This window comes from Dendrobium catenatum, unplaced genomic scaffold (genome assembly GCF_001605985.2).
Source record: "Dendrobium catenatum unplaced genomic scaffold, ASM160598v2 fragScaff_scaffold_249, whole genome shotgun sequence".
In the NCBI taxonomy this organism is placed as follows: domain Eukaryota; kingdom Viridiplantae; phylum Streptophyta; class Magnoliopsida; order Asparagales; family Orchidaceae; genus Dendrobium; species Dendrobium catenatum.
Window position 1 is genome coordinate 1,547,483 of NW_021318711.1, and position 25,754 is coordinate 1,573,236.

General features: G+C 35.1%; 1 protein-coding gene and 1 pseudogene across 2 annotated transcripts; one reads left to right on the forward strand and one right to left on the reverse strand.

The window, feature by feature from the left end:
- Positions 1–578: 578 nt before the first annotated feature.
- LOC110098268 (mitogen-activated protein kinase 2) lies at positions 579–18,701 on the forward strand. 2 transcript variants are annotated; one of them, XM_020825030.2, is made up of 7 exons: positions 579–854; positions 945–1,218; positions 5,816–5,945; positions 14,057–14,194; positions 15,007–15,339; positions 18,115–18,298; positions 18,382–18,701. In XM_020825030.2, exons 2-7 carry the CDS (start codon positions 1,058–1,060, stop codon positions 18,552–18,554), a joined length of 1,119 nt encoding a protein of 372 aa, XP_020680689.1. In that variant the 5' UTR covers positions 579–854; positions 945–1,057; the 3' UTR covers positions 18,555–18,701. The 2 variants fall into 2 exon arrangements, with proteins under 2 accessions (XP_020680689.1, XP_020680688.1); XM_020825029.2 differs by having other exon boundaries at positions 579–1,218.
- A 758-nt stretch (positions 18,702–19,459) lies between these two features.
- LOC110098253 lies at positions 19,460–23,857 on the reverse strand (annotated as a pseudogene).
- Positions 23,858–25,754: the final 1,897 nt, after the last annotated feature.

Genomic DNA, 25,754 nt, shown 5'->3' on the forward strand with positions numbered 1-25,754 from the left:
ATATGGAGTTTTTGGATTAATTAGACTAATTAGAGATTAAATAGGCTGACAATAACTAATTAGAATAATTATTAAGGTCTTATTAATGATTATTTCTTTTAATTAGGTTGGTATAAGTGAGTTATTGATTTATTATTTCGAAAAAATAGGAACTAATTATTTATTCATCTAACCAAAATGAAATAAATAAATTTACATTATTAATATATTAATATTTATTTATAATAATTATACATGAAATAAATTATTATATTCATTAATTATTAGAGTAATTGTTAAGTAACTATCATTAACAAGAAATGGTTGAAAAAACTTGAATTAATAACCAACTAATCATTTCATTAGTTTTAATTGTAGTTATTAAGAATTATTACTACTTAATTATGTGCATTAATTTTCAATATTAATAATTAAATAGAATAATTAAATTTATGAAAAACGAAATAGATCTTCTTAGATATAAATTTTTTGTTAAATTTCTATAAAAATAAAATAAGCAAGAGCATCAAAATTTATTTTGTTTTAACAGAGAAAAAAATAAAAAAATATTGTCTAAAAAATAAATAAGCTGAAAACGTTGTGTTGCGGTTCTTTCTCTATGTGGGTGCCGCCGTGATGTTTGATCGACTCATCGTGTACTAATTTCCACAGTGATGTTTTCTGCATCTGTGTGAGAGGCGAAGTTTTTGATTTTTTAGGGAAAGATAAGGGAAGAGAGGCAAAGCTCATGCCTTTTGACCTTTCCACGCTCGCTGGCAGTCGTTCAACTCGTCTTCTCAATTTGCTTTCAACTCAAAAAAGTTTGGCTTGCTATTATCTCTTTCTCGTGTGTTGAACACTGAGATGCGAGGAAGGTAAGATGAAAAGCTAAATATAAAGCTTTATTAAAAGTGGCCGAAAGAAAGGGAAAACAACGTTAACCTTCCCATTTTCACGGATTTCAGCTCAAGTCGCCTCCTTTCTATCTATTCCCGTTCTTCACAGCTGTAGATCCCCATCCGCCTGCTTTATTTTGACAAGTAGGGGAAGAAAGGAGGGAGTTTGTTGAACGGAGGCAATGGAGTCGGGTTCTGCTTCCGGTGAGGGGCAGATAAAGGGAGTTCTTACTCATGGCGGTCGGTATGTGCAGTACAATATTTACGGCAACCTATTCGAGGTCTCTACCAAATACGTTCCACCCTTACGGCCGGTGGGCAGAGGTGCTTATGGCATTGTCTGGTATGCTATGCTCTTCTTTCTTTGTACCAAATTTTGAGCTTTTGATTTTGTTGATGGAAGTAGTTTTTGTTGCTCCCATGTTATTTGTTGTTTGTCTTCTGTGAGTTGAAGGAACTCGTTTTTTGAGCTTAGGGAAAGTGAAACCCCTGCTTTACTCGCACTGAGGGATATATGTGTTACAAGTGGAAAGGAAAACGAAGATATTTAAAGAACTATGAGAAAAAATCCTTGATAGCGTGCAATGAAATGGGTATTTTTGTTCAAAAATGCAATTCGGAGTTTGGTATCGATAATTTTGAGCAAGGAAACATGAGTTGGGATGTCTGACCTTACAAATTTTCTAGATTTATTTGGCTGTGCGTCTATTTATGGTGAAGCTTTGAGCAAGAAATTTGACTGTGTAGTGAAAATTTTGAATGATACTTTGTTGGTTGGGATATATGGGCGCTTGGTGCAACCGTAATTACAGCGAGTACCTTGTAAAATATACGGTACGGTGCATGCCATTATATCTGTTATACGTGGAATCTGATTGTGTTGATCAATCAGATTGTTCTATTGCTTCAGACCTCTTCCGATATATTTTTTTTGTACAACGCCTCGGAGTTGTGTTCCCGAGCGCCCCAATATTGAATGACAGAGAGCAGAACACCATAGTTCTTTGGATTCGACACCGCAACGCTGCGAGTTTGAGCGCCACAACGTCATCAGACAGAGGCTTGAGCGTCGCAGTGTTGCGAGTAGGATTGGACAGTTTTATTTCTCGTTTTTTCTCAAAATTTGCGTCCCTTGGTGGTTATAACTGGCTTTCTCTTGTATTTCTTGCTATGTCAGACATTGAGAATGGCGCATGTAAGAAGAGAAGCAAGGAGAGAGTGAGAGAGAAGAGAGAACTGTACTTATTTGTCCCAATTTTCATAGTGGATTTCTTGTAGTGTGGATCTGTGTTTTTTTCTCAATTTTGGATTTTTTCACGTTAAATCCCGATGTCCTTTATTCTTCACCGCTTTAACTTTCTTGCTTTTTTTGTCATTGTGGTGTTTACTCTTCATCCCTAACAATATCTTTATCACATCTTAATAGAAATCAACCATTTATAAGTATTGCTTCAAGACATTGGTACTAGATATTTCAACAAAAGATTCAATCTAATTTTTTAAACTCTTTCCAACATGTCAATAAATTTTATCATTCATACCATTTTTCTCACTCTTTGGTATCCAACAACACTTTCTGTTCTTCCAATCTGTGATGATTTAACTTTAAATAGTTTGTCACCATCTTTAATATTTAAAATTTATTTGGAATTTCAAAGTACTTAAAATGGAATTTATTGCTTTATTTTAATGTTTATAACATTCATACATGAACTTGAGTGAGTTGTGCGATGTAATACAAATTTTCATATTCCTCTCATTTTTCCTTTCGGGAAATTTTTGTGAATAAATTACAATTTCATGTTTTTCTTACCAAAACTTTTGACTGGCTTGTTATAGGAGGGTTTGATTGATGAAGAATAGTTGGCGGGTATGATTGATGGAGAAGAATTGGATTTTCTGTATGATTGATGAAGAAGATGGATTTTATTTAGTGAAAATGGTTATAACTATGGGATATAATTTCAATACGGCTAGGTGGTTTCACATAGGCATAATGGCTATCTTAGTGGTCAAGATATATGTTAGTTTGTGATGATGGAGGAAGAGCTTTGAATAGAGTGTAGCTTAGGGCATATTTCACCTTATTACGTTTAAGCAAACTTCATAGTGGAGGGTCAGAAATATTTGATTCTATCATCTCTAGCTTGCATGAGTGGGCACAATTAGGATTTAAGAGAGGAGCTTGGTTGTGTGCAGATACAAATGGAGAGCGGATGTGTGTAGGAAGGAAAGAAGATTGTCTATGCATGAGCAATTTTATTTTTGCATGCATTGCGACAACGCATGTTACCATGCTATGCTTGTAAAATATAATCAAATAGTGCCTTAGAAATATTGTGGATGTGAGGGCTAACCGTTCAACTTCAAGATGAGTGAAAATTATGTTTTTAGGAGGAAAAACGATGATAAACATTGCCCAAAGATTCCTCTCTTACGAGGACTTCATTTTCTTGGTTCAAAAGTTTCTATAAGCATAAGTTTCCATGCTTAATCACCTATCCCATAAGGGAGATCACTTTCAATCAAAGTTAGCAATTTATATTCTCTTATAGAGTGTTCGTTGCTATGACTCTCTTGGTAGTATAGAATCTCTCATAGATTGGTCATTGCAATGATTCTCTTCTTTGTAAGAGAAGGGACAATTCACTCTTATTCTTAGATGGGTCATGGGTTGTGTTCCTTTTAGTTAGTAGAGGAAGTTGATCCAACTTGTTTTGTTGACAAGTATGAATTTTTTCATCATACAAGAACAACAACATCAACCCTTTGTCCCACTACGTGGTGTCAGCTACATGAATCATTTTTCGCCATTGTTTCATGTTAAAAGTCAAATTCTCATTTAAATCTAATAAAGAAAGATCATTTCTAATAATTTTAAACCAAGTATTTTTAGGTCTATCTCTATCTTTTTTAACATAAGTTAAATCTAATATCTCAACTTTTCTAACCGGGTCATCAGAAGATCATGACTTACTGAGTGGACAATTTTAAGTTGACACAGATTGATAAAGGGTTTTGTGTTCTATCAAATGTATCTTGTAGAATCAAAAGCTCAAATGTTTATGATTGGAGAACATAAAGGCTTTGGAAAAAATCATAATATAATGGTGTCTAACGCTTTCCAAGTTAACCATTTGATTGGAGGGCATACGTCAAATTCTTATTGGTGAAAAAATTTGAGCTTGATTTACATGATAACCTTTTATGTGATATTGACTTCTCTGCTTGCTTGAATTGAATTTGAATTTTGGGCCCTTAGTTTAATATGGAGGATGGAGCTTGAGCGTACTCAACGTAGAGGGGTTAATTTTTGTTTTTTATATTTTATAGATTTTTATTGTGTTTCTATTTTTTTGGAAGATCTGAAGGCACTTTTTCATAATTTGGGGATATTTTAGTTTTAATCTTTTGGGAGGATACTTATAGGATCATTTTTGTGAAAAACATTTATTTGTTGAAGCCAAGAATTGAAGGCATTAGGAGTTGATATTCTTGGTAGTTTTGGAATTTTGGCTAGACCTCATGATGAGAAGCCCTAGGGTTGATTTGGTTGGTGTGCTGGAATCTCTCCATTTGAGATTTGATGTTATAACGACCATTATTAGGGAAGATTAATTGGGGTTTTGGGGGATCAATTTATTGGTTGTATATAGATGTTTTGGTATTGAGATTAGTGAGAGTTGAAAGGTAAAAGCCATTCTTTTGCAGTTTGCTCAAGTGTGGAAGCTTGAAATTATGGCTCCAATAATAATTTTTATTTGGAGAGCTAAAGGAGTAGACCACCAAGTCCAAGTTATTTGCAACTCATATTACATCAAATGCATTCCATTCCATTCCATCTCATTTAAAGGGAGTACATGGGTATTAATAGCATTTGAAGTAGTAGATAGGAAAATAGGATAAAAACATACATTTCATTACTTTTTGTTGTTGTTTTGATTGTTTGAAAATTTGCTTGACTTACCATATTAATTTTGCTAGCTTGTTTCTCCATTTCCGACTCTTGGTCGTTCCATCTTGCATGGAATTTGATGGAGTTTGGATATTTTCCATGTTTATGCAAATTTTGAGAAGTCTTGAAAATAATCTTGATGAAAGCTCCAAAATTCTAGCTTTGAAAAGGGTAAATGACCTTGGTCTTCCATATCCATCCCATGTATGGTTGATTAGTGAATCTTCATTTCGAGCTCATATGAATATTAATAATAAACTCTTATATAATTAAAGGGCTACTGCCGCTACCATAACAATTTTTTCAAATTAATTCTTTTAAAATAATTCTTCTCAAAATTATTTCTTTCAAAATAAAATTTTCTCATTCTTTTGTTCTACGTCAATGAAAAACTGAAAACCATTCCTTTCTTAGCGCATAGAGCTTTCCCATGGGCTTAGAGATATATTGGACTGGACCTCATTCTTGAATATCAGGATGATGGACAGCGTAAGGTTGGAGGCATTTATTTTGCGGAGTTATATTTTGGAATATATTGGAGTTAGTTGCCTATATTTTGAGTCCGTTGTATTGCAAATTTCTAATCTTATAAAAAATTATATAAATTGGCTTCTAGATTCAAATTTGTAATGACTAGCTGCTGTTGGTTGTTAAGGATTAGAACCATTAGAAGTATTTCTAGAGAGGAGCAAAGCATTGAAGTGTGCTTTAAGAAAAGCAATTTTTCTGTTCCTGATAAGACAACTTTTGGGACAGCTTTCTTATTACTTCTTGAAGCAGTTTTCTAGTATAAAAGTTAATTTTTTTGTACTAAAAGGCTGCTTCAAGAAGCAGTAAGAAAGCGGTCCCAAATGAAGCCTAATCCTCAGTGTTTTTGTGTTTATTAATTGACATTGAAGCTGCAGTCTTTAAACTGGATTGGAATCTTTTATATATTTCTTTTATGCCTTTCGATGCTTATGGCTGAACATGATTTTTTGCACAGTGCTGCAGTGAATTCAAAGACACGTGAAGAGGTTGCTATCAAGAAGATTGGCAATGCATTTGACAATAGAGTTGATGCTAAGAGAACCTTAAGAGAAATAATGCTTCTTCGTCATTTGAATCATGAAAATGTAAGATTTCGTTGTTATTTTATCATTTTGAATGTCTAAGAAATTTCTGGATCTAAGTCATGCTTTAAGAATGATCAAATTCAGAGCTCAGATATCTCAGAATATGCAGCTTCATCATCCATTAGCTTTTTTCTTTAAATGTTTTTAGAGATGAAATTGTTCAGCCAATCTTCATAGCATATATTCAATAGTACATGAACTTCAAATGATGCTTAGGCATTAAAAAGGCTGGCAACTTTCTTCCAACATCCAAACAATTTGGAAGTTGTGTTTAAATCTCACACTACCTGCATGGGATGGATGGGCATATGGAAAATTTTCTTGTCACCTGCAAATTTGAGATCTTTTTATTGGCGTGATATTTGATTCAATCTAACTAGCTACAAGCAACCTTTTAATACATGTCTTAGTGATGAAGGACAAAAGTCTTGAGTTTGCTAGTGTAAATATGTTATGATTTTTATGAAATCACATAAGCACATGTAAATTTACATATTACAAACTTTAATTTTGAAAACATGTATTTTCTTTAATAAAAAAATTGAAATATGAAGAAACTTGCACAAATCTTAGCTTTTGATAGCATTCTATCAAAACTAATGCGCAAAAAATTGAAAACATGTAAGCCATACACTCAATTGGAAATCACACCATTGTAAAAATACAAAGTGTCAAACTTGGCAAAAATCAACCACACAAGTAAACTAAATTAATAAAAACTACTATTTAGAAAACAAAAATTGAGTGGAAGGTAAAGAAGTCACCAAATCATGCCACTCACTTGTACAAGAAGATAACCACTTCCATGAATCTTTAGTCCCTCAATCGATCAAGGAGAAGTCTAGAAGGAACATCACATCCAACCGTCAGTTTAATAGAAACTAGTTAAGAGTAATTTTTTAATGTAACTAAAACTCACTTTTATAATCATAATGTCCCCTTCATTAAAAGAAAGAATCAGTCAATAGATCCTATAGTTTTTTCATCGTTGAGATCACATTCAAGATGAGTCACAACTGCGATCCATTATGGGAATATTTGATCAAACAATCCCAAGGGCTTCATACCACTTGATACCATTCAAATATGTGTGGTATTATGTGGAATTCTAGTGAGCTAGCCTGAACTCAAAATCAGATACGTTGATTTTGACTAAAGTTTTAATTGAGTTAGCGTGATTTAGTTCGAGTTGTGTTTCAAGCTAATTCAAATTAAGTTTTTTAATTTTATAAATATTTTGTAATTACAAATCAAGTATATATATAGGATGATCTCAAGTTGAATTGAACAATCAATCTCAAGTCAGAGTAAATCTCTTTCAATTTTAAACCAATTAAAATTCAAACAAATTTCAAATGAGTTTCAAGTTTTGGACATAAGTATAAGTTCTACATCCAACTACATTCCACCTTAAAACTTGTTGGAGTAGCTTAATTGTAATGTAATAGATCCTTAATCCTTTCCAGTACCTTTGCATAAAAAAACAAAGCAACCATTGAATGAAAATCTAAGGGAAAATTTAGTCATAATTTTCAGATGCAAAAGGAGACATAGTTGTAGAAATAGAACTTCAGCATATCCAATCACAAAACTCCAACAATAATATCTAGCCGTATATCTCTAATCACTTAAATCATATAACTGCTCTGATGGATTTCACATCAATCTTTTAGAAATGAGAAAGTCTATCTCAACAAATGTTTTTTTTTTAATATTTGTCAAGCAGATTTTGGCTTATTTATTGCATTTCTTATAGAAAAATATATGGATCTCATCATGTTTTCCTCTTTATAAGATATCTTTGATATTTACTATTAGTAGTGGATAAGTTTATTTTCCATTAATTGCTTTAAGAATAAGATTAGTATGAAAATCAATGACATCCAAGTATCGTATCCATTGTAAGAAATCATCTAAGTAGAGATATAATTAAATTGCTGATATATCACATAGATAACTATATAACCTTAAAACATTCTCATGTTGTTTGAGCATAAATCTAAGTTCTTTATTGAATGATGCAAAATAATAATTTGAAATCTTAAAAATTAATGTGTGACTTTCCGAGAAACAAATTCAGTGGATGAAACCCACTCAATATGACATAGTATACAAATGTTAAAGCATTCACATGCGCCTGTATCATTCTTATTTTTTATCCATTAATGACTCATTAAAATTATTGATTATTATGTTATATCTCGATCCCTCATAATATCCTAAAACAAAAACAAAGGTTTTCACGACACCAACATATTGTAGTTCATCTATCCCTTGTAGGGTCGTAACCCGGCAGATCAATCATATGAACAAAAGGCCATTAGTAACAATTATATGCATTCAGCATATATGTATAGCTTATATGCCTCTTATGTCATGTGCTAGGTGTTATAACAATGATTTCATTAATAACACGACAAGACTTCATATCACTATATTCAACCCATAATTAGTATGAACAAATTTGTTTTATGGCAATAAGCATATTTTTCATGTTTAATAAATTATCCCATCATATGGTTCATTTCAAGGGCATTAAATTTATAGAGCTATTAACTTGGTAAAGTTAATTAAGCATCACATGTCACATTAATATGAACATAGGAAAAAATATAAATAAATAAAGCATGATATAAAATATATATTAAATGCAGTAATGTTAAATAAAATGTCTCTAATAAAGAAGGAATGTTCATCCCTCAATAAGCAAGTGTCAACAGCCTAAATTAGATCAATGAGTAAATCTATTAGCCCAAAGACAACAGTGTTGTATAAACTCTAGATTTAGGAGATTCTAGATCATAAAATTGAAATAATACTCAAAATAAAAATTAGAGAGAGTTAGGACATGAACACTAAACACAAACAACAATTTTAATATTTAAAGATGCTCTTGAAATTATAATTTTCGAACATACCCATTTATAAAAAAATTGATTCAACTACACATATTTCATGTAATAAACTCCAAATGATAAAATTATGAATTCATCATTTAATATCGACCATGTTAGTACTCAGACTAACATAATAAACTAATATCAACTTACAATGAGTTAAGAAGAGTTCACTCAAACCTTTATTCAATGAAAATTTCATAAATCTCGAATCCCCATTGAGCTTAACTTGTTTTAGAATATTTTCCCAATTAAAGTAGCCAAAAAATATGGTTTATCCAAAATTACAACTCAATTATCTTAATCAATCAAATGTAATATAAACTTAAAGTCTTAAACTGAACTCATCTTATTTAATCTGTTGTAAACATATTCTTTATCCAAAGTGATTCGCTTTGAAATGTTGACTATAACTAAGCTTGAATGGCTACCTTTGCATAAATAATAAAATACATCACTATTATATGATATTTGCATGAATTGCATTGCACTGTTGTTGTACTTCCTCCTCCTCAACAACAACAACAACAACAGTAAGCCTTTGTCCCACTACATGGGGTCGGCTACATGAATATTTTTTTGACATTGTGTCCTGTTAAAAGTCAAATTCTCATTTAAATCTAATAAAGAAAGATCATTTCTAATATTTTCTAAACAAGTCTTTTTAGGTTTACCTCTACCTTTCAAATCTAATATCTCAACTTTCCTCTTCATAATGTTGAAATATAATATTGCAAGTTAATAACATAATTTGATATAATAATATAATATAATATTATAATAGATATTATATAACAACAACAACATCAAGCCTTTATCCCACTACGTGGGGTCGACCTGGAGGAGGTCACCCATTTAGTTATTCATTTCCTTCCTTTCTTTCTTGTTTTCCATTATTGCCACATTATTGTGTTGCATCTGTTGGTTCAGGCCTACACATGACCCACCTCCACATGACCTAACAGATTTGCTCAACGTTCAAAAAAAAAAAAAAAAAAAAAAATACGTTAAAAAAAAAAAAAAAAAAAAATTACAGACCGGTATCATACATATCATCCTTATTCTTGCTACCTAGGCTTTGGCTATTTTTCGCTAGAAGTTTTGGATTTGTGACAACCATGTATTAGAGATGAAGGCTTGGGGAATTGCCTCCCAGGTATTGTTCTCTTGGCGTGCTTCCTTCTATTTGACTCATTCCTTGTTCAGGTGGGTATTATCTTATCCATTTGCTTCTTCTCATACCATGCTGCTTCCGCTTTCTTCGACAACCTTTTGATTGCCTTAGTAGTTCCCTTGGATGGAGCATGTGTTGGCAAGGTTTGCTAAGAGTGCGGGAGTTCACATTGGTTGAGATTAACAGAGATTGATGTGATCCAAGTGAGTCTTCCACGGATTCCCATCCTGGCCGTGGGATCAAGTGTCAAGGGACGGCTGAGATTTTAACACTCTCCCTCAAGTTGGGAAATACATATCATACATTTTCAACTTGGTAATTAGTCCTAGAAAAGTTGAGTTATCAAGTCTCTTGGTGTACCATAAAGTCCTTCATTTGGTAAAAGTTTTGAGAGGAATTAGTTTTAAACATTGTTGCGGCAAATGATAGCGATGAAGGCTATCTCAATAGCCAGCAAGGTGCAGGGTAGCAATAAAGGATGCGTTGAACAATAGCCCTCAAGATACCATAAACGACAATAAGGGCCGGTGGTGGGACAACAGGGAAAGTGGATTGTTAAATTCAAAAAATTGGAGAGGGAAAAAATTAATTTTATTATACAAATCTATCTCTGTTTATAGATCTATACAATATGTCTTAATTAAAAAAAAACAAATAACAACATAATCATGCATAATTGCCTTAATATAATCCTTCCTAAATCAGCCACCCAAATATAGAAAGAGATCGACATTATCCAAGTAAGCCTTCCACGGATTCTCATCTTGGCTGTGGGATCAAGTATCAAGGGATGACTGGGATTTAACAAAGATTGGCATGATCCAAGTGAGCCTCCCACGGATTTTCATCCTAGCCGTGGGATCAAGTGTCAATGGATGACTGGGATTAAAAATTCTCCCTCAAGCCGGGGAATATAGATCTGTTATTCCCAGCTTGATAATTAGTCACAGAAAAGTAGAGTTATCAAGTCCCTTGGTGCACCATAGAGTCCTTCATTTGGTCAAAACTTTGAGAGGAATTAGCTTCAGATATTGCGAAAGCAGCAAATGATAGCGATGAAGGCTATATCAATCAAGCTTGCAAGGTGCGGGGCAACAATGAAGGTTGTGTTGAATAGTAGCCCTCAAGATACTGGAAATGGAAATAAAGGCCGATGGTGGGACAGCTGGGAAAGTGGATTAATCGTCCTTCGGGTCTGTTTCCCTCTTGGTTCTCAAGAGAAGGTTAGCAATAAAGGCACAATAGTAAAAATGGAAAAAAAATATGGCTGCGGCAAGCTTCAAGGATAGGAGTAGAAACACACATCTCAAGCGACTCAACATTTAACACGCAGATCTCCTCCTTCGCAGGTCATCCGACTCCACCTGAACAGACTCCTATTCGATAGGCCAGTACAGGTGCACGCAAAGCCTCTGATTCCTCTGTTCTGATCGTAAGAGAGAGTGCAAGTCTTGCATTTTTTCTTGTCCTTGTTCCCGCATGAGAGGGAACTCTCGGCTCTTTCTAAACACATAGAGGAGGAGGTTCTGCACTCACTTCTGCTCGATCTTTACTCGGTCTTGGATGCACGAAGTTTCTCAGAATTCTTGCTATGAAGGCCGGCAATGGGATCCAGTATTCCTCAAAATTTTGGCAATGAAGGCTGGTGGTGGGAACCTGGAGAACCAGGAAGCGCTAGCTCCTTTAGGGTAGGATAATGTGCTTCTAATCTCTCTGTAGCCTCCCCCTCGATATCCACAATTGAGTCTCTAATTAGGGAAGTAGCGTACTTCACGATCTGCGTGCTCACCAACTCTTCAGTCACCATAAGCATGCACTGGACCATACAGTGAATTGCCTTACGACCAAGAAATCCATCTTCTTCCCCATTGCGCGCATTGTCTAGGCAACTCCACATATCATGATCGTTCCATCAACATGCTTCGAATCCAGCAAACTGACTTCAGTCCAAATCTGACCGACAAGATTCTCATTGATGATTCCATCAACGATAGTGAAGAAGGCGAGAACGTGGGTTATGAAGTGGCGTTCGTCCAATTGGAGGGATTGATTCTAGTTTTGTAGATCTTGAGAGAGGTTGACTTTTTTTTGCTATCTAGAAGGAGGCTTTGACCTTCTTGTACATCTCCTAGATCTAACGGTAGCAGATCGAGAACATGTAGAAGCAGTTGGGATTTGGGGCAAGGAGAGGCTCTTCGAGTGGAGGATTTGATGGCATGTTCAACAGCTCTTCAATTGCTTGTTCCTTGCTCGGTTCGACTCTAGCAAACACACGAAGGTTGTCTTCCCTATTTAGGCACACACGTACGTAGTTCCTACTCTCTCCCTCTCTTGATCCTCTTTTTCACTCAGTTCGGCCCCTAGGAAGGCACACATGAGAGGGGTCTCATGTGCTTTCTCTAACCGCACAAAGAAGATCGAAAGGAAAAGCTCTCTCACTTGCTTGGCTGCTCTGGTAGTACACGAGTAGGAAGCAGAACGCAAGAACCGACTTGCCCTTGATCACATGAACATTGAGGTCAATCCCGCTCAATCAGCTCCCAGACACTTGCAAAATCTTCTGGCCATTAGTCTATCTTGTCTCGTTCGATCGCGCGCATGCCAGAGGGGTTTACTAGACATTCGTCTCTCTCGATCGAACGCAGAGACCGCAGGGTTCTCACTTGACTCCTCCAGACGAAACGCACTAGGCATTTGTTTCTCTCGATCAAACAAAAAGGTCGCGGGATGAGACACTCTCCCCCTCTCGGATGGACGTATGCAGGAATAAACAAGCCAGAATATGCTCCCTTTCATTTCTGAAGGGAAGGTTGGGCCTTCCCTCAAAAATTCCGGCAGTAAAGAAAAACTAAGAATGCCGGCCAAGGCAATGAAGACTCTGATATCATGTTAAATTCAAAAAATTGGAGAGGGAAAAGTTTAATTTTATTATAAAAAATTATCTCTATTTATAAATTTATACAATATTTATTAATAAAGAAACATAAAACTATATAATCATGCATAATTGCATTAATATAATCATTTCCTAAATCAGCCACCAAAATATAGGAGATTGACGTGATCCAAGTGAGCCTCCCATGGATTCTCATTCTGGCCGTGGGATCAAGTGTCAAGGGACGACGGCTGGGATTTAACAGAGATCGGCATGATCCAAGTGAGCCTCCCACGGAGTCTCATCCTAACTGTAAGATCAAGTGTTAAGGGACGGTTGAGATTTTAACAGTTCAATTGCTTTTGCATGCTTTATTAGTTCTACGAGCTTGCAAAAAATCTTCAAGCTCCAATTCTCTTATCTCTTCGTAGGAAGCAGTTTTTTCTTTAGAATTTCCATACATTTATATCCATAAAGGAAAACCAGGAGGCAACAAAGGTAGCTTATAGACTATACTTATCAATAACTATAAGAATTCTAGGACTAGCAATCAATAAAATCAAGTAAACTCTTGACCGTGGCAATCAATAACTTCGTAGGAATTTCAGCAATGACAGGTAGAAAACAACAACTGTAAGGAAGAATAGGAAACCTGTAGTAATAGAAATCCTTAAATCTTGAAGAGTAGGAAACCCTAAAAGTTGAAACCAGGATTGTTCATGATAATGTTTGATTGAATTGGGATGCTAACAACAACTAATCAAACCTAAAAAGGAAGTTAAAATATTAGAGAACACAATCTATTCTCAACAAGAAAAACATCATAGGCATGTTTAATCATTAACAAAACAAAGAAACAATGCAAACTGAAGTTCTTTTTCTTTATTTCTAACTAGCACGCTCTTTGATATTTTCATCAAGACTGTTGATGATGATTGTGACAATGGTGATGAAATTTAAAATAGTTCATTGATCCACTATATTCACAATGGCATGAAAACTTCTGCACAGGTATTTTCTTTACAAGCGACTGCAACTTTCTTGATGGAATTATTTTCCTCAATTTTTCTAATTAATGTTTCAGCTGCATTCCTTTCAGCTCTAATGCCATTTTTCTGATATCAAGCCATACCTGAAAGAACTAAGCTATTTTTCCATTTCTTAGATAATTGCCATCAAGGACATCATCCGCCCTCCAAATAAGGAAACTTTCAATGATGTCTATATTGTTTATGAACTCATGGATACAGATCTTCATCAAATAATTCGCTCCAACCAGTCATTGAATGATGATCATTGTCAGGTTTGTACATGAATTTTTCATAACAGGTTAATATGGTTTTTCAAGTCCTCTAATTTCTTGCGTTTATCATAATAATAGATTTAAGAATAATTTCTCGAAGTACAAGTACTGCAGATTTGAAATCTGAAATCATATTATTATGATTTTTAGTTGGAGTTTAGACTGCTAGGCTTATTTTGTTCAGCTCATACTCTAAAGATAATGGTTATGTTATGAAGATATGATTGTGCTACAGTTAGGTTCTAAAGTAAAATGTAACTACATTTGCTATTTCCTGTTTGTAGACTCTCTATGGACATGCGAATTTCTTTTGTACAACAACAACAACAACAACATCATCAAGCCTTTGTTAGTACATGGGGTCGGCTACATGAATTTTTTTCGCCATTGTGTCATGTTAAAAGTCAAATTCTTATTCAAATCTAATAAAGAAAGTTGATTTCTAATATTTTCTAACCAAGTCTTTTTCGTTCTACCTCTACCTTTCTTAACATAAGTCAAATTTAATATCTCAACTTTCCTAACCGGGTCATCGGAAGGCCTCCGTTTGCGAATTTCTTTTGTCTGGATTGAAAATAAGCTCTCCGAGGAGCTTGGATCTACAAAATATTAGTCTTCTTGAAATCAGCATTTTATTTTTTCTGGAATCCAAATGTTGCTTCTTTTTTTCTATTTGATATGATTTTTTTGACCAGATCAACTTTGATTTAGCTCCTAGTTCATTTATGTTGGCTTTTGCATGTACAAAGCAAAGCTATTTCATTTTCTGTTATAACCTTATCATCTTCTGATGTCATCTTTTATACCTGCAGTATTTCCTCTATCAGATACTACGAGGACTAAAATATGTACACTCAGCACATGTGTTACATCGTGATCTTAAGCCTAATAACCTGTTCCTGAATGCAAATTGTGATCTTAAAATTGGAGATTTTGGTTTGGCAAGAACAACATCAGAAGCAGACTTCATGACAGAATATGTTGTTACTCGTTGGTATAGAGCACCAGAATTGCTCCTTAACTGTTCTGAGTATACTGCGGCCATCGATATTTGGTCCGTTGGGTGCATTCTTGGGGAAATCGTGACCAGAGAGCCTTTATTTCCAGGAAAGGACTATGTACATCAACTTAGGTTGATCACTGAGGTATGAAATTCTAGTTCCCCTTGGAATGAGGCTAATAGTTATTCAATTGCTTTGTTCTTTTTGTTTTCCTCTTTGGTTATCCTCTTAATCTTAAATCTGTCCAGTTTAGTATCATAACCAAAATGGCTGATATAGTAAAACATAGGACTATAGGAGCTTTTTGATGTTAAACATGGAAATAATATTTCTAAAAGGTTCGTCCATGCGATTCATGCCATTCTACAAAGTGGAGGGTGGCAACTCTACAACGACCCAAAGATTTAGGCTTCGTTTGGGACGGCTTTCTTTATGGTTCTTAAAGCAGCTTTCTAGTACAAAATTTTTTAATTTTTGTACTAGAAAGCTTCTTTATGAAGAAGTAAGAAAGCCGTCCCAAACGAAGCCTTATTTTTCTTTTTCATGCATTTAAGGAAGATTTCTTGGAACTGTAGAACTCACCGGCTTTATATTTTCGAAATTATAGCATGCGATTTCTCTTTGTTTCATTCTTTGGCTCTTGACTCTTGGGATCATAACAATCAGTGATCTCCTGGGACTATAGCACTCAACAAGGATCATAGTTCATAGCAATCAGCCATCTTGCATACTGTAGCATACTGGTGACTTTTCTACGATGACACTTTACTATTTTTTCAGTTTATTTGACTGGTATTGTAACACAAGTTTTTTGAACTATTTTCTGAAAATTGAGAGCTATTTTGTCTGGTAAATTTTGAGAACTTACAGAATTGCATGTATATGAAGTATTGAAACTTGCTGTATTTAATCAAATCTTGATGGTTTTTGAAAAGCTACTATATTTATCTTCTTTGGCTTATATATAGGAACTTGAGACAAAAATTATTCATTGAGTAGCAAAATAAAATTTCAAACTTTTGTTAATTTTTGGGTGTGTTGTGTTGGATGTACATTCTAGAAGTGCTTTGCAAGTTTTGAAGATTACTTATAGTGGTGAGTCTCTTTGTATTGTCGTGAGATTTGGATGTTCTATTAGGTGTTTGTGTCCTTGTCCTTGCTATTACTTGTTGGTGTGTGTATTTAATTGAGTTTTTGATGTAGGCAAAGGGGGGTCAAATCATTTTTGGTTGTAATTTTAGTAAGCTTCAATAACCTCTACTAAAAGTCAGCTCATTAATGTTGAGCTATTACTTATTCAATTCATTAATTTGAAATTATTTGAGTTCATTGCCCCCCCCCCCCCCCTCTCTATTGTCTTGTTCGTTTCCCCACTTGGCTCCCCTTCCCGTCGATGGTTCCTTTCCCCCTTGGCTGCCTTTTGCGGTTCCCTGTGAAGCCCGTTCCTCCCCCTTTGACTGCCTGTTCCGGTCCCCTAGCTTCCTGTTCCGATTCCCTTTGGTTGCCTGTTCCGGTTCCCTGAACTGCCCGTTCCTTTCCCCTGGCTTGCCTGTTTCGGTTCCCCCTTTGGCTTTCCGTTCCTTCCCTCTTGGCTTCCTTTTTTCGGTTTTATGTGTGGCTGTTCGGGTTCTGTTTCTAGACTGAATGCTGGCCCCCTTTGTGGCTCTTTGGGTGCTGTTCCTGTATAGCTCCTTGGCCTTCTATCTTCCCTTGTTTTAATGGTTTATTTGGGGGTATTTTGGGTTGTTTGGCTGCCCCTTTTCTCCTATAAATATTAAGTGTTTTGTAAGCAAAAAGAATTTTTATGTGTGGGATTTTTGGAAGTTTTTCGTGGAAAAGCTTGCGAGCTTATTTCATTATTCTTCTTCTTCTTCTTGGGAAAGCTTGCGAGCTTGTCCTGTCCATCGTCTCGGCTTCTTACCTCTTTCTTCTCTCCGCAAGTTCGACGCCAATTATATCTTTCTTCTCAAATCAAGAAAAACAAGTTTAGGTGTTTGTTTTTATGTCATAAGTTTGTAAGGGTCGTCTTTATCTTAAAAAAGATGTATTTTGTTTAAATGTCATATTTTATCTATTTTTGAGTATTTTGTGTATTTTCTTATGTTCTTAGGCAGTCTTTTCTTTTGCTTGCAAAAATTAGAGTTTTTCTAATTTTTGCTTGCATTAGTTTTTGTCAAATATGGTACATTTAACCTTTCTTTTAAGTATGGCTTATTAGATGCTTGATTTAGTTACCAGTTTAATGTAATTCTTTTCATTTCCTGACCACAATCGATTGCCAAATAGGATGCTTTTTATGGGATTCTTACCAATCTTCTTATAGATGTAGAGCTAAAAATCTATTTAGGGATTTGAGTGTTGGTGCTAAAGAAGTGAAGTGAAGTTGTGTTTGACATAGATGTGAATCTTAAGATGAATATGGTGGTAAAATAATAGATGTGATAGATTAATAAATGATTAAGGCTTCGTTTGGGATCACTTTCTTACTGCTTTGTAAAACTGTTTTTTAGTACAAAAATTTCTTGAAAGTTGAGAGAAAGTAATGGTTTAAAGCCGTATCTAACGAAGCCTAAATTATAGAGGGTTGAAGTAGCACTTAATGAACATGTATGGGCATGTACAACAAAAGCTAGAAGATAAACTTATGAGGCGGTTAAGTAAATCAAGGTTGAAATATTAGGGAGAAAAAGGACAAGACTAAACTTTGCATGATTACAAATTGTTTAACAAGATTTTCGTCAATGGAAGATTGGGATTGATAAAGCCAACCTTATGCGATTGTTACAAGGCTAATGACGATGACAATAATATACAGGATAATCTACTTATCAGCTCATATAGCTGATGCTATATAACCCCATATATTTCAAAAGTTTAACAGGTTCCCTCTGCAACTCACTTTTTTTCCTTATTGAAAAGCTGATAGGTTCCCCAGATGACTCTAGCCTTGGGTTTCTTCGAAGTGATAACGCCAGGAGATACGTAAGACAGCTTCCACATTATCCAAAGCAGCAATTTTCCCTCAGGTTTCCTAGCATGTCTCCTGGAGCCAGGGATTTACTTGAGAGAATGCTAGTATTCGACCCAAGCAAGAGAATTACAGGTATGAAACTATTTTTTTTCTGGAATTCTGTACTGGTTCTCATTCTGATTACATAAATGATGAAAGATTTCTTCTTTCTTCAGTTGATGAAGCTCTTTCTCACCCATATTTAGCTTCTCTTCATGACATAAACGATGAACCTGTTAGCCATACACCCTTCAGTTTCGAATTCGAACAACCGGCAGTAACTGAAGAAGATATCAAACTACTCATCTACAGAGAGTCTTTGAACTACAATCCTGATCCAGTTCACTAGATTGAACTCTCTTCATCTGTAAATCTTATGAAAGATTTCTTGTTGTTGTTTTGTTGGCTATGTTTGTGTAACTGGAAAATAGTGGCAAGATTTATTCATAATGTATTGAGCTCTCATTACTTTAATTTGAAACTAGCTGCTTGTTTTTTTCTTCCTCTCATAACTTAGCCTAGAATAGACGAGGTTCACAAAATTTTAATGCTTTATCCTTTCATTACCTTATTGTTTTCACAGTAACCATTTGTTCTGATAAAGGCTTAGGCTTCGTTTAGGATAGTTTTTTTACTGCTTCTTAAAGTAATGTATTTGAACACTGTTGTTTGAAAATTTTGTACTAGAAAGCTGTTTTAAGAAACAGTAAGAAAGCTGTCCCAAATGAAGCCTAAGGAGCACATATTTCTTAATTTGATATAGCCATTAATAACATGGCATGGGACATTGTCTTAACCTTAAATAATAATAAAAAAAATGTATCATAGAATTTTTATATATTTATATATTTAACATATAAATTGTTATATTTATTTATATAATTTTAGTATTTAAATGATATCAAAATATATTTTTTATTTTTAATAAGGTGATAATAATAAGATTTTTTATATGATTTAGATATTATAGTATAAATATTTATTTATATAACTTTTTAGTATTTCAATCACATCAAAATATAAACATAGAAAGATGTATTTTACATTGAAAAGAAATTTATATAAATGATATCATTTTGTTTTATTTAAAATTTTGTGTGTTATTTAAATAAATAAATAAAAATATTCTTTTTTATTTTACTAATTACATATAAATACCTTAATATTTCGCTATTTTATCATATATTTTATGACAAAAAACTTCAAAATTTTGAAATTAATATGAAAATCAAAATAATTTTATTTCATGCTATTTAAAACAACAAACATACACACATATAAATTTTTTAAAATTTATCCTTTTAAAATTAGGTCCCAATTTTTTTCAATTAGGAATTCTATGTATGTTCAGAGTGCTCGTCCCCTCTGTTCCTACGGACGGTTCAGATCCACCACTCGAAAATCGAACGGCTCACCCGCCTTCCCCAACTCATCGCAGGGCTTCGGACTCACCTTGTACGCTGCCCCCTCTACATAGCTACAATTCCACTGCACCTTCTTCGCCGCCACCGCCGCGCTCGGCCTCGCCGTCAAATTCCACAGAAAAATATCCCTAAACCTAACCTTCTGAATCCCTTCCAATCTCCCCACCATCGTCACATTCTCCGCAAAAACGTCACCAATACTTATTCTCAATCTCCGGCAACGCCGCCGGATCCCAGCCATCATCGGGATGGTTTCCGTAGCTTACGGCGAACCACAAGACGTACTTCATCGTGTGAAGAGTCATGCCTTGGACGAACACGTCGCGGACGAAGCCGCCGCGACCGACGGCGGTTTTGATGCGAAGAGCCGATTCGGAGTTGATGGCGGTTATATTTTCAGCGAAGATTTGGCGGACTCCGCCGGACATTTCGCTGCCTATGGCGATGACGGCGCTGGTGGGGGAGATGCAGGTGAGGCGGCGGACGGTGATTTGCTCGCTCGGGATGCCAACGCGGATGCCGTATTCATCCCAGCCGCTTTTAATGGCGACGCAGTCGTCGCCGGAGATGATGAAGTTGTCCTCGATTATGACGTTGGAGCATGAGTCTGTGACATCAAAGTTCGAATTTTTATGAAGAGTTTTGGGGGAAAAAAAAACTCTTGTTGCTTTATAATTTGACCTGGATTGATGCCGTCGGTGTTGGGAGAGTCCACTGGAGCCAGTATGGTAATGTTAGCTATGACAACATTTCTGCATATTAAAGTTCAATTAATCCCAATTAATAAATTAAAAATTAAGACATCATTTTTTATTGCTTCTTAAAACTATTTTTAGTTAAAAAAAATTGAAGTAAAAATTTTTATATTACAAAGCTGTTTTAGAAAGCAGTGAGAAAACTGTTCCAAATAAAGTCCAACTAAAAGAACTAACTTTATGGGCTCATCTTGATCTGTTGGTTGAGAGTTTTATCTATCAACCAAAAGATATTGAATTTAAGTCTTACGTACGGATTATACGTGTGAGTTTATCTTAATTGATCAAAATGCTAAAAAAACAAATACTAACTTGCAATAAACGGGATGAAGGTTCCAGAACGGGGAGTTGATGAAGGTGAGATTGGTGATGAGAATGTTCTTCGAGTACATAAGTTCCAAGAGGTGTCCACGAGTAGAGTTGAGCTCTTTCTTGTGGAATTTATCCCACCAAAATTGCCCTTGTCCATTAATAGTTCCATTTTCTCCTTTAAAGATTTAAAAATGTAATTGAAGAGAGAATGTTTGATTTCCATTTAAAGAGTTACGAAAAACTATTTAAAAGTTTCATTTTATTTACTTAATTGTTTAAATAGAAAGACTGATTTGATCATCTTTTAAGGAATCGAGAGATCAAATTGATATTTAAATATAGTTGAAGATTATTTTGATTCTTCAAAAATATTTAGGCGAAAGTTTAAAGTACAATTTTTTTTTTTTCATCAGCCCAAAAGTTCGGAAATAAATAAATAAATTGTCATTGCGAATATATATTGTGACCTTAGGTATAATAAGTGATATGCCACCAAAAAATCGCTGTGATCAGATATGAATCAGAAGATTTTAAAATAAAATTTGGGAGTATTTAAACTTAAAATAAAATTTGGGACTATTTAAACTCCAGTTTCAATAAACTTTTTATTAAATTGAATATATCAGCAAGACAAACACAATAATTTCAAAATCAATTCAATCCGAGTTCAAATGAGCTAAAATTGAGAGCTTAAAACATATTTTAGAGTTTCAAAGCATTAATTGGATATTCAAATGACATCTAAATTAGTCTGGTTTGTAGTCGAATCGAGCGCTCGACAAGGCAAATCCAACGAGCCCAATATCTCTCAATTTTCACATTACTAAGCACTTAAATGGTTGAAAGATGCTCCATGATTAAGGGAATCAATATGGGCAATCCGATGGAACACTCCCAATTTACCCTAAATTTTCTTCATCTTTACGGGGGCATGCTATTCCCAAAAAAACTCTAAATAAATCCATGTTCTTCACATGAGGGGGTAGAGAGAGAGAGAGAGAGAGAGAGAGAGAGAGAGAGAGAGAGAGAGAGAGAGAGAGAGAGAGAGGAGAAAACTAAGACGCTCTCTTGCATTCTCCAACCAACGCTGCCACTAGATCTTATCCCGACTAGCGGCAGTCTCTAAATTTTCGTTTGTTCATTGTCCGCTATTGGATCTCTTCTCAACTGTCACCATACTTACGCCTATTTGTTGGCTACTATTGGATCTCTTCATGACCATCCACCATCACTGTAAATTTTCATCTGGGCCATCACTTGCCTTCAGGCTTTTGTCTATCTATTGACTATTGCGAGATCTCCTCTCAAGTGCCGCCACACTTGCTGAATCTCTTCATGATTGTTGCCACTCAATCCGTCTAATAGGCTACTTTCATTAACAATTTTTTGCTAAACCTTCTCCCGGTCATCACCACTAAACTTTTCATGTCTGTTTTTCGATCATGACTATTGCAAATTCTTGAGTTTCCATGCGAAGCGTGTCCAACTTTCCAAACTATTGTAATTTTGCTTTCTTCAAGTTAGGGACTGGTCGGCTTTTGTAATCTACATGAATATAATGAAATTTTTTCATCCAGACAAGACCTCATGATTTTTTCCTCTTTTGATTTTCCACCTAAAAAAGTTTTGATATTCTCTTGTCATCTCCATTATTTATTTATCTGTTGAATTTTTGTGCATCGGACAAGATCTTAAACACTAATTTCTCTCAAAATAAATGGGGTTGTCTTAACCAAATACCAAACAAAAACCCAAATTGAATTTTTTTTTTCTTAAAACCCAAATTGAATTCATCAAAAGCTTAAGAGTCCTATTAGGGCTATAGTGGCTCTTGGTCAAAGTTAGGTGGAGAGATGGAAGGTCTCCCTTTTTCTTTTAAATTTATGAGTAACGAACATATGAACCTAAAAAAATAAATTTGACTTATGAGCAGCCCCACAATGAAAGAGAAATCTAAAGAAAATTCAAATTTAGCCCCATTAATTGTCTTAACTCAGTCCAAAATAATCAATCTTATACTAATTTCTATACCAAATTTCAGCCTAATTTCTCTTATCTTTTTTATTTACATTCACCCTCCTTTGCTCGCAATTAATTTCTAATAGGATTAGCATTTCACCCACCCAATTAAGGCTTAGTTTGAGGAGAAATTATTCTGTGCAGACACCGGACGTAGCTCTATGTCCGGAGGCAAATCAGAGAGCGCCATATCACCCGGTACACCGCGGGTAAACATCTGCGGTATATAGCAAGAAGGTGACGTGATATGATCTGATTTGCCTCCAGACGGCGTCCGGTGTCCGCACAGAATAATTAATCTCGTTTGAGACAGTTTTTGATCTTTTTTTATTTAAAAAAATTTTTATGCTAGAAAATTGATGTAAAAAGTAATAAGAAAATTGTTCCCAACTAAAATTTGCAATGAGAAAATGATTTTTATTATCACCCTTAAATTTAATTGAATAAAAAGTTTAAAATTATTTTAAAAACAAATATACTAAATTGAATTTTATATTTAGCTAATCTCAAAATAAAATTTTAAATTTTCAAATTCACCATGCCAATTTTTTGTCCCAAATTTTTTCCAAGAGGAGAGGAAGCCATGAAAAGCGTTACCGTGCTGGCAAGAATGACGGCGTCGCTGTGTAAAAAAAGGGTAAAGTGGCTGGTGAGATTAAATGGACCGGTGAGCCACCGCCCCGCCGGCACCACAAGCATAGCTCCGCCGCCGCAGCCGCCGGAGGCTCGCCGGCTGAGGTTTGCCACCGCGTAGAGGAACGCCTTGGTGTTGCTGGTAACGCCGTCACCGACTCCCCCGAACTCTGTTAGCTCCGCCACATAGTCCCGCCTCCCTGCCTCGGCCGCCGACACATCGCCGCAGGCCGTCAGCAGACTCACCAGCGTCCATAAAGCTAGAAGCTGAAAAAGAAATGGAATTTAAAGGAGAAAATTAAGAAGAATAATTAACACAGAACACGGCAGCATATGTTAGTGCGAAATCAACAAAAGAGGAGACTTTCTGGTGTGAGGATTTACAGAGAATAAAATGATTCTGTTTCGGGTTCCGAAGGTTTCCATTGGAGGAATAAGAAGAAAACGGGGAGGGAAGAGGAAGAGTCATAATACAGCTATTTAATTATAAGCGGGCTTGGAGAACAAGCGATATTTTTCCTTGACATTTGTACTGCTTTGATTCTCATATCATAATCATAATTTTTTTTAGGATATTATTTTTATTATTTTCAAAAAAATTATGTATTAAAAAGTTTCTTTCAGACTTATGATGCACATATATGAATTTACCATCCTATCTGTGTATGAATATGTAAAACACAAATAGATAAGATAGCTGGTCACTACCAAAAAATAGGATTTTCGCAGCACAATTTTTTACCTTTTCCGGCGGTTATAACCGCTACTATTTTCGTTGCAGCGGTTTTAGAACCGCTACATTACCGCTGTGTTTGCAATGCGCTGCAACGGCCTTCCGCGGCGGTTTTAAGACCGACGGGGAAGCTATTTACGGCATGCGTATTTTTTGCAGCGGTTATAACCGCTGCAATAATACAAAGGCAGCGGTTATAACCGCGACAATAATAAACGAAATCGACCTAATTCTTAATTTGCGGCGGTTTTCTGGAGTTTAGTAGCGGTTATAACCGCCACTAAAGTCTAGATTTTTTTTTTTTAATTCTAAAACTTGTCGGTTCACCTATGGGTGCATCATTTATAAGAGATATCAAAAATTTTATGTAGAAACTCCTGAAAAGAAGGAAAAATCATAAGTCATAACTAATATACATTAAATAAAGCACTCTATATGGTTGGGGCTTGAAAAACTCAATGTCATGAGAGCTGATCTAAAGAGGGTGATTTCATGTTCATTTGGTTGGCAGAATTGTGCTAGAGCGACAGAGGTCGAAGGGATCGTAGTCATACGACAATGGTCGGAAGGATAGTAGTCGGGCGTCGATGGTAGAAAGGACTATAGTTAGCTGATGACGGAGGTCGGAGGGATATAAATTGGTGGGCGACGAAGGTATGATGAAGAATCCTAGTCTGGCGACGATGGTCGGGGTGCAAATGAGTTGAGTCGAGTTCGAGCCAGGCTTGGCTTGAGCTCAATTCGCGAGCCAAATCTTGAACTCGAACTCGACGAGCCACTCACAAGCCTTCGACAGTCTGCAAGTCCATCAATATGCCTTATGTAGTCACACGTACCTGCAATTTGCAACTGCAGATGTCGCCTGAGGTTCTCACACATGGTTCACTCGTACTAATCGAGCCACTCAAGAGTAATCGAGTCGAGCATCACCTAAGCTCATTTTGATTCGCCTAATCGAGCAGTTTGATTTGACTAAAGGCATGACATATTTGGATATCATTGGATCATCCAATTAATGCTTTGAAGCTTCCAAATGAGTTTTTATCATTTGATTTGGGTTCATTTAGGCTCGGATTGGATTAAATTTGATGTCATTGAGTTCATCTCCTCAAGATGTTCAATATGACTATAAGCTTGCTGAAATTAAAATTTGGATGCTCCCAAATTTAATTTTGAAAATTTATGATTCATATTTGCATTGAGATTTGTGACCAATAAAAAAGATTTTGGGTGGCATAATTTATACAATTTCAATGATAGTCCAATATCTACTAGTATATTTTCCCCCATTTTTACATAATAACAATATTCATCTTATCTATAAAATGTTAAATAATTATATCTTCAAAATATAGATTTTATGAAAACAAGAAACTTTGATCATAGTTCCTTATAGGTATAAGAAGTTTTGTTCAAAAATTTTAAATTCGATCAATCACAACTTTTTATCTAATATTTTAATGGAAAACTTCAGAAATTGGTATGTATATTGTTTAAATTAATTTTGAACTAACATTGCAAGCAATGGGCCGAAAAATGAAATCCATTATCAAAGGTGAGGTTATTTTGATCCAAAATAATTTTTCAGAAATGTTTTTCTAAGAAGATAAACTAAGAGCATAAAAAGTCAAATTTGCCAAAATTTAGAGGTATTTATGTAAATATCTCATTTT